Source organism: Lichenostomus cassidix, chromosome 27, assembly GCF_008360975.1.
Source record: "Lichenostomus cassidix isolate B80296 chromosome 27, HeHo_3.0, whole genome shotgun sequence".
Lineage (NCBI taxonomy): Eukaryota > Metazoa > Chordata > Aves > Passeriformes > Meliphagidae > Lichenostomus > Lichenostomus cassidix.
The window spans coordinates 3,136,032-3,150,061 of NC_139507.1; the positions used below are offsets into that span (position 1 = coordinate 3,136,032).

Genomic DNA, 14,030 nt, shown 5'->3' on the forward strand with positions numbered 1-14,030 from the left:
AAAACAAGGAACACTCTACCAGCCCTGGCCTCCTGCTCCAGCTCCACCGGTATTTAATGGTCACACTCACAGTAAGGCTGACGTGACCCGGTTCTGCGTGTGACTGCTCAGGGACGGTGCAGGTGTCCCCTCTGCCTCCCGCAGATCGCAGGTGTTCTCCCGTGCGGGGGTGCCTGGGACAGACGCCAGCCTGAAACTCTCTCACCCATTTGCTAATACCTGTTTATGTTTTCCAAACGGCACTGGAATATTTGCATTGTGTTGTTAGGTGGGAGCACAGTGAAACCCAGGGTTTCCTCAGGGGTTGTAAATGTGCTGTAATGACCCTTTGCTAATGAGGCTCGAGCCGATGGAGCAGCAGCTGAGACCCCAGAGAGTCGACTGGGCAAGAGGCTGTTCAGACCCCAAATGAAGCAGTTCAAAACCAAAGGGTTTGTGCTCTGAAAGTCTCTTACGGCTCTGACTCACCTAATTACTGCTTCTATCACAGCCACCATCGCTCTGTTGGGTGGTGGAGCTTTTAAAGGTGCTCTTTAATGTTTCATCACTACTCGGCTCTGCAATAGTGAATGAGTAACAGATCGGGTACAATGTAGGCAGGAATTATGTTTTTTTCTTAAAGCAGAGATGTTTGCCTGGAGTGGATACTCCTGACTGCCCTTCCCTGGAGGGCAGCAGGTCACCTGCCCATGCTGAGTCGAGCTTTAACTGACCAGCGGCTGAACGTGCTGCATTAGGAGCATTGGACACAACAGGACAGATTCCAGGGATATTCCCTGTGACCACACACCTCGGGGTGTGGGTGGACGCCAAGATTACACCCTGTCTTGCAGAATAGCACAGGAGAGGCGGGGACTTTCTAACTTCAAAACAGATATTTAAAAACCCTTCACTTAAAAAAGGTCTAAATAGTTTTTGGTATAAGGGAGCCTCAGAATTATTTAGGCTGGAAAATCCCTCTGAGATCCTTGAGTCCAGCCCTTAACCCAGCACTGCCAAGGCCAACACTTGCAGATGATTTTCACAGAGTATCACTCAGATCTAAAACCATACTGTGTGTTTTGGGTTGTGGGAACGAACCTAAGGCCACTGCTGAGGAGCCCTCTGCCTGGAGAAGAAAGGGACACTATCTTTTGACAGAACTATTTCTCATTACTAAAATTCATTTGTAGAAAATCATACTTTTCACTGGAAAGTGTAGGAACTGACAACATTTTCAACCTCAAATATTTCTGGATGGAACTGCTGCCAGGCACCCACAGCTGTGTTAGTGGGGAAAAAATAAGATCTCAAACACATTGTGCCCTCACTATGAACAATTAGGAATAATTGGATAGGAATTGCTTTTTGCTTAGAGCTTTCAATTAATCCACTATTAGAACTATTAATAAACATGATTGAGCTCTAATATGTTACAACAGATCTAAATCAGATTTTTCAGTTTCCAAACATCTAGGACTAAAAAATTCCTCATCATTTAAATTTTTAATGGAGAACAGTTTCAGTCAGGCAGCTGAACCTCACTGGAAGAAAGAGCCGAGTACAAACAAGAATGACGTTCACCCTCCAACACAGTCACACTGCATGGCCTGGCTTTCTTTTCTGCTGTGGAGAAATCCTATGGGATTATCTGGTGGTAATAAAACTGCCTGATGATCATATAATGGGAGTCAGTTTATAACATATAATTATGAGAATGAGTCATATTCCCCAGGTAGATATTTCACAGTTTTTCTCAGCATAGCAACATACAAGAATTGAGTTTTCCTGACAAAAACTGACCAGAAGCAGGAAGGATGGAAAAGGATCCCAGTGAAGCACCAAAAAAGTGGACAACAGCCCAGTTATGACCCCACAAATGAGCTCAGCAGCCTTGCAGGTTTCTCCCAAACACATCGGTGTGGGGACGGTGTGGATGCAGAGCTGGGGGCTGAGAGGAGTCAGTGTGTGCTCACTCACATTTCCAACCTGGGCTATCCCCAGCCCCTTCTGCTGCCACATTCCCAAAGGAAAAGGATTTAATTCTCCCACAGCCTCTGTTTCAGGCAACACACATCTGGGGTGTGCAGAACACATGGGAACCCTGCCGTTGAAGTGCTGAGTGCATTCCTGCCCATCCTGGGAGAATTTCTGCCAGTGCTGGGTGAGCCATTCAGGCTTAAATAGTCCACCCTCCTCTTTGGGCAGGAGCTCGGAACAGTTTCATCACAGGAAAAGGGAGAGGCCTCATTGCTAACAACTGTGGTGCCACCTGCCTCCATGACATTTTCCTCCTCCTCTTTCTCCTCTACCCTCCACCCTCCATCTCACTTTGGCTCTGCCCAGTTTTTGGCTCTGCTGCAGCGAGCAGCACCAGCCCCAGATTCCGTAACATTTCACTGTCCCATTTCACAGGTACCACTGGGGATCCTTCCAGTTCCCACAGAAGTTGTTGCAATCACTTTTATGTGAAGGTTTCCCAGCCCTGCAGCTGTACTTGAGCAGCATCTCTAGATTTTGCTGGAAACATTATCTAAGATCACTCAGGAAGCTCAGTGTGTTGCAAGGGCCTGGACAATACTATGAGACATGTCTGCAGAGAAAATTGCCACCTCATAAACCACTTTCCACCTCACAGCTCTGAAATAAAACATTCCTTTCAGGAACCATTTGTTCTGTAATTTCTATCTCTGATTCTGGCCAGGATTTCCAGACACAATGAATCTGTCAGGCTTCTTCAGTTTTAAGGAGCTAAGTTTCAGCCTTGAAGTATGTTGCCTGCACAAATTCTAGGAAATAAATGGCATTAAATCTTCCTTTCATGTAGCCATGAAGTTGCAAGCATCCTCACTGATATTCAAACCATCCAAACGTTCTTTTGTTAAGGGAAGACAGGAAGGTTGGTCATCCTAAAAGGAATGACTGATATAGAAGATATAACATCTTTCCAGAAAAAAAAAAAAAGAAAAAGAAAAAAATAAAAAAGGAAGAAGCAAAACCCTTCTGCAGAATTACAGAGAACAATATAGATTTGTTCCCATGTCCCTGTATCAGGGATGCCAGCAGCTGAAAGCAACAGTTAAATGGGACATAACTCAGTTGCTCCTTCAGCCAAAGCAGCTGAAAGTATAGGAAATTATTTCATTCACTTTGAGAGAAAAGGATTTCTCACTGGAGGGAGAAAAAATTACCCCCCAGACTCCCCTAAATGTCACAGTGAACCATTTAAATTCCTACAATGCAGGGGAGGCCTTGCTCCCTCAGTTGTTTCAGAGATGAAGTGGAGCAGCAGGTGGAATGTGAGCCATGTCCTCTGCGTGGGCCAGGGTGTGCTGGGAGGTGCCTGTGCCAAAAGCTGTTTCCACAAACAGTAGCTGTAACAAACAAACCTTAATTAGCAACAACCACCACCACAAAGGCTGAGTGAGAAAACAGTAATATCCCAAATCAATACAGGAAATTGGGTGTCACACAAGGAGTTCCACCTACGAGGTGTGACAGGCAACAGATTGGGATTTTTTAAGGATCGTGTGCCTGGGCAGGAGGAAAAGGGTGAGAGGTATGGGAGAAATGTCACAGTCTGAGGTTTAGGGTGCTGAGAGGGCTCCAGGGCAGATGCGCAGCTGAACTACCCACTGCATTGGGCAAAGATATGATCTTAAAAGAAGAAAATGGAAGATAGCAAATATTTCCTACCCTTGGTCATGCTGTGTCTGTGAATGGAAAACAACTGAAGAAAATATGCTATTTTGATGTAGTTTATTGACTTAACCCTCAAACCAAGAACTTTATCTTTCTCCTCCAAGTATGTTTGCATTTGTGCTGCATAGGCAAAATATCCTGATAAAATTCTGAATTCCCTATAGGAACACGACCAGTGATACTTCCAGGGATATCAGGAGAGACCACCTCCAAGTCAGGAAGCTTTCCCAGGTCTCTCAACCATCCAGTACCTGCATTTGGTCCAAGCACGTGAAGGGTTTTTCCCTGTAACAACCTGCCACACTTCCTTCCCTCAGCCTGACACAGAGCTGTTCTGCAGTTGTTGTAATACCCTTTTTCATAATTAATTTGTTATTTATAAAACACAATTAGAGAGGTGTGATTGGAATAATTGGTGACACGTGATATTTGCCAGTGCTCACTGAGTTTTTATGAGATATTACTAAGAAGTCAGAGTGATTCCGTGTACCTACATCATGCATCCTGCAATAGGCTTTCCAAAGGCATAAAGCAATAAAGGACTAAAAATAAGGAGCACACAGCATAGAATAACCATAAACCTATGAAAATAACAGTTATCTATTAAAAAATCAGCCAGAATTTCTTGACAAATATGTGAGCATTGGAAGAGACATAGGAATATCCACTGCTGTCCTGTATTGTGGCAACGTGTTGCCATGCTGAGAGGGATGTGACCAGGACGAGGTGAGTGGGATGAGCTTGTTTCGGGTGACTGTAAACCAGTGCACTAGATCTCCCTAATTCAGAGCCACCCAACAGAAATTACATGTTTTGTATTAATAAACAAACGGTCACAAACACTTAGAGGAAGGGTTAAGCTTCCTGACACTGCCAAGCATCTCCCTTTGGCAAATTAAGGCTTGCAACCGCACATGGAAAGCGGGTACTCCCTTCCTCGGCGACACCCACTGTCTCAGGTATAAATGCAGAGGAGGCCAGCTGGAACTTGGAGCCATGATTCCAGAACGACTGTAAGACCAGCTTTGAGTTTTCACCTGAGATTTTTGCTGCTGCCACCATGAGCTGTGGCTCTAAGCAGCCCCTGAAAAGCTGCCTGCGAGGGAGCAGCGGTGGAGGGAGTGGAGGGGGTGGAGGGGGTGGAGGGAGCAGCTCACACTCCTCGGCCTCCTCGAGGACAATCACTTCCAGGACAAGTGGTGGTGGCAAGTTTTCTGGCAGCAGTTGTGGTGGAGGAAGCTCCCGCAGCAGCTATGGTGGGGGAGGTGGTGGTTGTGTCAGGCGCAGTAGCTATGGAGGAGGAATGAGCAGCAGCAGCTGTGGAGGAAGACTGGGTGGTGGATGTTATGGAGGGGGAATGGGCCACAGCAGCATGGGAACAGGCTTCAGGTCAGGTGGCAGCGGGTTTGGGGGCTGTTATGGAGGAGGCTTTGCTGGAGGTGGTGCTGGTTTCAGTGGTGGCAGCTTTGGCAGTGGTGGCTTTTATGGAGGGAATGTGGGAATTCTCGCCAACGACGAGAAGCTGACCATGCAGAGCCTTAATGAACGCCTGGCTTCCTACATGGAGACAGTCAGGAATTTGGAACTGGAAAATGCTCAGCTTGAACAGTTAATCAGGGAGTGGTACCAGAAGCAAGGTCCTACTGGCCCAAGGGACTACAGCCACTATTATGAACAAATTGAAGAACTTCAGAAACAGGTAGGATGCTCTTTACCAGAGAAGTTTGAACACTGACAGTCCGAGAGGTCCACAGGGAATGTTTTCCTAACATGTTATTTCTCTTCTAGATTGTGACTGCGGCTGTGGAAACCCACAAGGTTCTTTTGGACCTGGATAATACAAAGATGACTGCAGAAGACTTTAGAATAAAGTAATTATATATTTCTCTTTTCCAGACACTGACTTCCTTCCTCCTGCTTTCCTGAACTTAGTTTCATAGATTCATTCCATAAACAAATATCAATCCACAGGGACCTGGCTTCCTCCTGCTTCCATAGCAGCACAACTGAAATAACTTGTGTAACTTCAGAATTTTCAATATTTCTAGAATGTTCTTTGAAGGAAATGCTGCCTATGGCTGTGGAGCCAGAGCTTACAGAAAGCTTTATTTTTAAGAAAATTGGGATTTTCTGTCACTGAAAGTCAGGTGAACCAGATATATCGAACTTGCATGAAGTTGCAATAAGATGATGAAAGAGAGCACAGAACATATTTTAATATTAAAGTTCAATATTAATATTAAACTTTAAATTTACTTAGTATAAAGAACAGTAACTTTATGTTATTAAGTAATATTAATATTAAATATTAAGTACTGGCTGATGATTTCCTAATTCTGCTGGCTGAGAGATGCTGCATGCTCCAAAGCACAGCACACTGATACTGGAATAGGTGAACTTTTCCATAAATAATGTCAGTAGGAGAAGGACTGAGGTGCCAGGAGCAGGGCTGACCTCTCTGCACTGTCCCTGGCACAGGTATGAGATGGAGAGTGGGCTCCGGCAGAACGTGGAGAGTGACCTCAACGGCCTGCGGCCCTTGCTGGATAACCTGACCCTTACCAGGTCCGACCTGGAAATGCAGTTTGAGTCTCTGAAGGAGGAGATCATTGACCTCAAGAAGAACCATGAGGAGGTAAGAGCCAGCTCTTTGAAATGCACCCTGGAGGTGTGGGAAGGTGACATCCCCTGCTCGAAACACCAAGGGGCAGTGCCAGGCTGCTCCAGGGTGCCCCTGAGCTCAGCCCCTTCAACAAGCAATCATGGGAAAGGCAAGGCCAAATAATTGCAACACAACCCATCCAAATATATATAGATACATATGTTGTTGAAAAGCTCCATTTGTATTCATTGTCCTTGGGCCTGGATTTTCTCTGCAGGAAATGAAACTGCTGCAATCCCAGTCCAATGGGGAGGTGGATGTGAAGATGAACGCTGCTCCGGGAGAGAACCTGCTGAAAAAACTGAATGAGATGAGGCAAGAATACGAAGCTATTATTCAGAGAAACCGTGCAGAGGTTGAAAAGTGGTACGAAAGCAAGGTAAATGGTGACAACTCGTGGTAAGAACTTCCTTACCAAGAGGAATGACAAAACATCCATTGCTTTTAGGAAATACTGGTAGAGTCCCTTTGGTCAAAATGAAGTGAACCACAACTGGGCTTGAGCTGCTCTGGCAGAGCCACACAAGCAAGTTTAACAGCCCCATTTTACCAGTGGCCCTTCTGCAAATTGTTGTGTTCCAGATGGTACCATGATAAACTGTTATGTTAGCACTGTAAGTAAAACTCAGAAACTTCAATTCTGTACGTTAATTTTTCAGATGGAGGAAGTGAGTCAACAAGTCCACTTAAGTAGCCAGGAAATGGAATCAAGCAACCACCAGATCTCTGAGCTGAGACGTGAATTTCAGAGCCTGGAAATTGAGCTGCAGTCACAGATCAATCTGGTAGGTAACAACTGCTCCTGATTCTCTGGCATGCAAAAAAATTGGGAGCTGCTGGAATGACAGGAGGGCAGCTGCAACAACCAATGAGGATCTTTGGTGCATCTGACACCATGTGGGATTTTTCTCATGTTGTGCATAAGAATTATCTGATCCTGCCACATTCCCATAAACACTGGATTTTGCTTTCCTTTGCAGATAGACTCTCTGCAATCCAACCTGGAAGACACAGAGCGTCGCTATAATATCCAGTTGCAGCAAATCCAGGGCATGATTTCGCCCTTGGAGGAGGAGCTGGCCAGCATCCGCTGTGAGATGGAGAGCCAGAACGAGGAGTATAAGATGCTCCTGGGCATCAAAACCCGCCTGGAGCAGGAGATCCAGCAGTACCGGGCACTGCTGCACGAGGGACAGCAGGGCATTAGGTACAGACATCAATTCATTAACTTTCCATCTATGCAATCAGGGAAAGAGGAGAGCAGCAATATTTGTGTTAGAAACTGGTGTAACTGGTTAATCATCAGTGTATTTACTATAAGCACAAGAATTCACATGGAATCAAAATCTTAGCTGGCAGCATGCAAAGCTTTACTTTTACAAAAGTATTTAGAATTCTAATTTGCTGTTTTTTCCCATAAGTACCATCAGGAAGTGCCATTATTTGGGAAAATGAAAGGTAAGAAAGAAGTAACACACCCCTTTCTCCTTACAGCACTTCACAGGGAGGAGCTGGTGGTGGATCTTCAGGAGGAGGAGGTCATGGAGGAAGTAGTGGAGGAGGAAGTCATGGAGGAAGTAGTAGAGGAGGAAGCTGTTGGTCCTCAGGAGGAAGCAGTGGAGGAAAAGCTGGAGGATCCTATGGAAGATCTCCCTCTTCTGAAAGTGGAGGAGGAGGGAGTGGAGGAAAAACCGGAGGATCCTATGGAAGATCTCCCTCTTCTGAAAGTGGAGGAGGAGGGAGTGGAGGAAAATCAGGAGGTGGAATCTGTGGTAAAACTTCAAGTGGAGGAGGTGGCAGTGCTGGAGGAGGAGGGGGTAAATCCTGCCTCTCCCGCTCTTCATCTTCCCAGTCCCAGCCTGGTGACTCTAGTGAAAGCCAAGGTAAAAACGGAATAAAAAATACATCCTGCCATGCAGAATTCCCTCTGAATAGCAGGAAAGGATATAGCAACTTCCTTCCTGGAAATATTTTTGCTATTTTTTCCCCAGTGTTGTTTTAAGGCCACTCTGACATTTGTTCTTAGGCAGTGACAAATCAACATAAGGAGCATGAAGGATGGCACGAAGGGTTGTGTCAGAGGATGTGTGAAAAGAGGAAATGGAGGGGGAAAAGGGAAAGTGGTGCCAAATCCAAAGCATGCGGGGAACTAGCAAAGTCAGAGGTTAGAAATGTGACTGACATTAAGCAGAGGTTGGTTAAAGGAGGGTAGAATAGTTGGAAAACTCCAGACATTTTAAATATTGGCTGCAAAATATTGAAGTAGCAAAAGATAGGGAGTGACCAAAAGGTCTGATCCGTATCTGATTTCCTGGCTGTGATTCCAGGAAGTGCTGAAAACATGAAGCTCTGCCTGGAAGGAAACAAAACATTGGAGAGAGGAGCAACCATGGAGGAAGTGTCTGAGGCCATAAAAAACATGAGAAAGGGTAAGGCTCCAGGTCCTGGCAGCACCTCAGACAAAAGCCTAAAAATGATGAAAATAAGCAGGAAGATGTAATTTTTAGAAAGGTTCAATTCCGCTTTTGATTTTTTATGAAAAGATGTAAAATGGTCCTGCTTTGAGGTTTCCATTCATTCCTTATAATCACCAGGCTCAGTCAGGCTCTGTCCCAAACACTGTTTCCATCGCAGACTGACAGTCAGTCATGACATGAGAGTTGGCTCTCACCCAAAGGGCCTGAAGCCAGCAGTGCAGACAGCAGGAACATTGCACAGACACTCCTGATGCTGAAAATAAGGCAGGGACTTCAGGAGGATTTTGTGTCATGAGGAAGATTATTTGCTAAAATTTGGTGTAGGTGAGCCTTAGTTTTAAAAAGATTCATACATAGGCTTTGCAAACTCCTCCATAAAAGTTTGCTCCTCTGATCAAACATCTCCTCTGACTTGCAACGCTTCAACATATATTAATGCTTGGTAGGCAAGATTAAAACATATAATGTGCCATCTACCTTTAACTTATAAAAATTTGCTGCAAATATCCGTACACACATAAATGCAGATTCTAAATTAATCTGTATTTGGTTTGTACTGCTGCAGTCACTCTAAATTTAAAGTGATTTGCACTCCCATGGCTGAGAACAGAAGTAGATCCATGTAGTTAATTGCTAAAACTGCACAGGTCTGACACTGTCCAGACCTTTACGGAAGGCTGGGAACGACCCTGGGGCACCGAGAACTGCACAGGCAATACTTATGGAGTATTGTAAGGTTTAAAATGGTGAATTCTTCAAAGAAATTCTTTCTTTCCTCCATCTTTCAACAGGGAGTTTTAGAAAGTTTGAGGAATGATCAGCAAGACCAGCATCTTCCACTGAATGACGCTCCCAGTGAGGCCTTTGGACCAAGCAAGACTCTACTGAGCATGGCTGAACACGCCCTGCCACGAGCAGGAGCAAACACTTGTCCAACTTACTCAACACTGCTCACTCCAGAGACTCACTAAGAGCTCTCTGGATGTTCTGTCTGCTTCTTCCATCCGTGTTTCTGTTCCGAATCACTGTTACCTGAGTTAATCTCTACCGTGATTGGTGTTCCTGTGGAATAAATGCTAATAAATCTTTGCTTCTCTGTGATGCAACCAGAAAATGGTGTCTGGTCCAAGTTCCTTTAGCAGAGATTTTTGTTTGAATCAGTTACAAACATCGGGCCCTACCTCTGGAATGCACAATGATGGGTCAGATTACCCATAAGACCCAAAGTTTGCATTGACATATTCATCACTTACGACTCGCTGTGCAAAACTTTGCAGTCTGCACTGCCAGGAACAACGTTCTACTGGTCCCTGTGATGGGAAAACTCACAGTCAAAATCCTTCTGCTATTGACTTCTATCAGGGACAAGAGGGTGGGTTTAAGGAACTGACTATTCCCTAAAAAAACCTCTTTAAAATGTGAGCTCTATTGGAAATTTCACTTGAAAATAATCCAGGGGGTTTCTCATATGACACCTGCTCACAGATACATCTTTTCTCCTGTGCACTTCTCCCCTCACCTGCTAAAGCCCAAACAGTACTATCACTCTTTCTCTCTCAGTTTTCTCTCAGTTTTTCAACCAGGAGGTTGTTTATTTTTTTTTTCCCTCTGAGGAAGGGATCACCCATGGGAGAAAGTTGAGAAACAGAGACTGAGTGCAACATCGTGGGAACGGGAATGCTAAACAGTGGAGTTCAGGCAGATCTGTGCTGGTGATTCACAGTGTTGCCTTATGCCAGGCTCTCAGCCATGAATTAGCATTGGAAAACAAAAAAAAAAATTTTTTTTCCTGACCAGTGTCTCTCTGTGGGCTAGAGGAACCAGCTCACCTGAAGGAAGGACTCCTGCACACACAAGCAAGTGCTGATACACCTGGCCTGATACCACAGCGAGGGTGGTGATTGTTTCCCAGGACAACCCCAACTCCCACCTGTTGCAAAATCATCTTCATTTTTAACCACTTGCAGCATCACATCACACTTGTCTCTGTTTTGCTAGCTGTCCCCTGAGCCTTCTTCCTCCAATTGCTCTGCTCCTTTTTTACCTCTGGCAGGTGGCATGGTGACAGCTCTTTCTCAGACCTGGCTGTTCAGGGTACTCAACCAGCAGCCCAAATTAAGGAATACTCCCAATCCAAGAGTCCTGCTTCTCATACCTCCCCTAGGAGCCTTCCAGGTTAACCTCAAAAATGTTCCTGCTCAGTACTTGCTTCCTGGCTCTTTCCAGGGTGTTTTACAGGCCATCTCCTGGCCTCTGGCCTCCCAGTGACACCCAGGAGGCTGTTGATTTAATTGGAGGAAAAGCCTGTCCATGCTGGTATTCACTGCTCTGTGCCACTGTGGCAGCTCTGAGCATTACTGACACCTCTTGCTCCTGTCCTTCTTTCCAAAAATACGACTTACATTTAGTATTTTACTACCAGTTATCTAATTCTCAGGCATCTCTGCATTTAACCTTGCAGAAGAAATTCCCCTGAAATGATCCCTGAGGGAGGAAAGCAGAAACTGGAATTTGGAGCGTGGGAAGAGCAGTGAGGCAGTTCAGGGGCTGAGAACCCAGCACTGAGCACAGACACGTACGAGGATGCAGCATGTTGCAATACTCAGTGCAGTTCTGCTGCTGATTTAAATGCTTATGTTATAATAACTAACAATTTCTGAGCCATTAGGATAAATACTATACTACTACTACTACTTTTGCGACTCTGAATTGATTGTACTGTCTTCTTCCTTACCTAAAATCTGTGGCTTTGTTAACAAGGTGTTTTTTATAATGTTCATACATTTAATAAGTCTGCATCTACAATGTAAATCAGCTTCATAATATGGTTTATTACATATTATGGTATGTGACAAAATAAATAAGAACCACTGATAAACTCACAAAGCCCCCTACTTAATCATGGCATTAGTGCTCATTACAGACAAAAAGCAGACTAAATTGAGATGGTTTCTTACCAGACCCAGGAAGAAAATGCCAGTTTAAGGATTCTTTCCTTTTTACATTTTTCATTACAAAATCTGCACCTGTGTTATCACTGGCACTTGCTTACTAAGAAAACAGGCTTACATGGAGGAAAAGACCTGGAAACCCAAACCACTACAAAGCAGAGTAAAAAATACAAATACTGTAGTGTCAAAACTTGGGGCAGGCTCAAAGTGGGGCAGCAGCAATACTGAGGAGTGAGAAGAACTTTGCACTTTTTATTTGCATGCATTTCATTAGTCATTAATTAGAATAATAAGCTTTAATTTTATGAGCACAAAGTGTTGCAATTCGGATACTTATCTGGTGTTCCTATTAGTGCTCTGAGAAGGTAATTGCAGTACGTGTTGGAACAAGACCTTCAGAGCAACCTTAGGCAAAACTCAATGTGCACACACTCCTGCGTGTTTGGCTTCAGAGCTCCCAAGCAATCCATGAGTCCATTTGAAGGCAAACATATAATTTCCAAATTGCTCTTGTGTATATCATGCTGATGTCTCTTTTGTTGAGCATTCATTGCCAGCCCTGTTAACTGCCAAATGCTACCCAAGCCATCTTCATAGGCTGCAGAATGAGGAAAGCAAAGTATGTCATGTGCTGGGGGGAAGGCAGAGCCCACCTGGGCTGTCCTGAGTGTGTAAATCCTCTGCAGAGCTCAGCCCAGCAGGACCTTCCTCCCTGGGCCACACTGCCAGGAGAGCAGATGCCATGGATGTCCTCCTTCCCCACCCCACATGAGCTGTGATAACAGAATGTGCCACACCAGTGCCTCCACAGGGATCCCAATCTCCATGTGCCATCTCACAGGACACTGATCAGAGCCATCCAGGTGTAGGTGCCTACAGCCCCGAGAGGCTCTGAGGCTGCACAGCCCAAATGGACTGAGTCATCTGACCCCCAGAGAGGCAGGAGCCTTGCCAGGTGTTCTGACCTTGTCCTCCAGTTGTTCTGTTTTGGTACCAACAAAAAGAATTATTCCAATCTAAATGCCTTCATCCTTTAGGAGACTGGGAAATGACAGAGGGACAACTATGATTGCGGCTCAGAAAGTGCTAGAAATGCTGACAGCTGACAGGAGGGAATTAGCAGCCTGCAAAGTGTCCCCAGCTGTGGGGCACACACACCCTGACCCACAGCTCTCACAGCCACTTGACAAAACCCATGTGTGCATTTTTAGGATCTGAGGAAAAGCCACGCTTCCTGTCAGCCTCCTTGCATGGAAGGTCCAGGTTATCCTGCACAAAAGGTTGTGCTGGGAGAATGTGGAGGTTTTAAATTTCACAGGCAAGCCCCCTGCTGCCTTAGGAGTCCTTATTTGCTTTGCTGGGTCTAACCTAAATATTTTCCAGAAATTACTGTGGTTTCACTAGAACATTCTGAGCTGAAGCAGGAATGAGGAGTGAGCACTGACTCCGAGGTGAAAACAGACCCTCTCTTCTTCCAAAAATTTCTGGAAGAGTGATGAGAAGAGATTATTAAATCTATGAAAAGAATAAACTCTAGCAGTTGCCTGAGGCACCAAAATGACATTGAATTAAGTGGAAGTGTTTCAGTTTTTCAGCTCACAGGCACAGAAGTGCGAACACATTTTCTCCAGCTCTGTTTGGAATGCAGCAGCTCCAGCCTGTCGGAAAAGTCTCCCAGTTTTGCAGCACAGGCTGCTCCAAAGGTTTGTCATCACTCTGGTGATTGGGAGTCACTTCTTTGATACCAGTCATGGAGGTCTGATTAAAAGGAAAACAATAACAGAGCAAGAGTGAAGGAACGCTGTCTGGGCTGAACTGTGGCATGTGCTGAGCCCGAGCAGAAGATGCACGCAGAGTTGGAACATTCCAGCACTCTGCAGGCTGGACAGTGCTGGTGGTTGCAGTAATAAAGGTCCTTACCCTGCTCCCTTTGGGAAACAGCAAAGTTATATAAGGTATGGATGGTTCTGTATCAACACAGAAACATGAATGATTCAGCTGTGCATCCTATAAGGGAAAGAAGAGAGAAGGTCCTAAAGCCGATGGTTCCTTTTAGTTAATTCCGTAAGTTCATACCATCCATATAATACATTAGAGAAAAGCATCAGAGAACAAAAATATTTAAAGGCTCTTTTAATGAGTTCAGAAATTAAAAGTTCATCCTGTCCACAGAACAGATCTGCTCTGGTTTATAAGTATTTGCACAGTCAAATATTTAATAATCAAAACATTAAAATCAGCCAGGAGGGATTTTTTCAG

At 44.9% G+C, this 14,030-nt stretch overlaps 1 protein-coding gene across 2 annotated transcripts; it reads left to right on the forward strand.

Moving 5' to 3' along the window:
• The first annotated feature begins 4,741 nt into the window (after positions 1-4,741).
• LOC146426601 (keratin, type I cytoskeletal 19-like) lies at positions 4,742-9,934 on the forward strand. 2 transcript variants are annotated; one of them, XM_085083617.1, is made up of 9 exons: positions 4,742-5,380; positions 5,470-5,552; positions 6,160-6,316; positions 6,561-6,722; positions 7,003-7,128; positions 7,324-7,550; positions 7,838-8,226; positions 8,671-8,772; positions 9,612-9,934. In XM_085083617.1, the coding sequence occupies exons 1-9, from the start codon at positions 4,742-4,744 to the stop codon at positions 9,635-9,637; spliced, it is 1,911 nt and encodes a 636-aa protein (XP_084939743.1). In that variant the 3' UTR covers positions 9,638-9,934. The 2 variants fall into 2 exon arrangements, with proteins under 2 accessions (XP_084939743.1, XP_084939744.1); XM_085083618.1 differs by lacking the exon at positions 8,671-8,772.
• Positions 9,935-14,030: the final 4,096 nt, after the last annotated feature.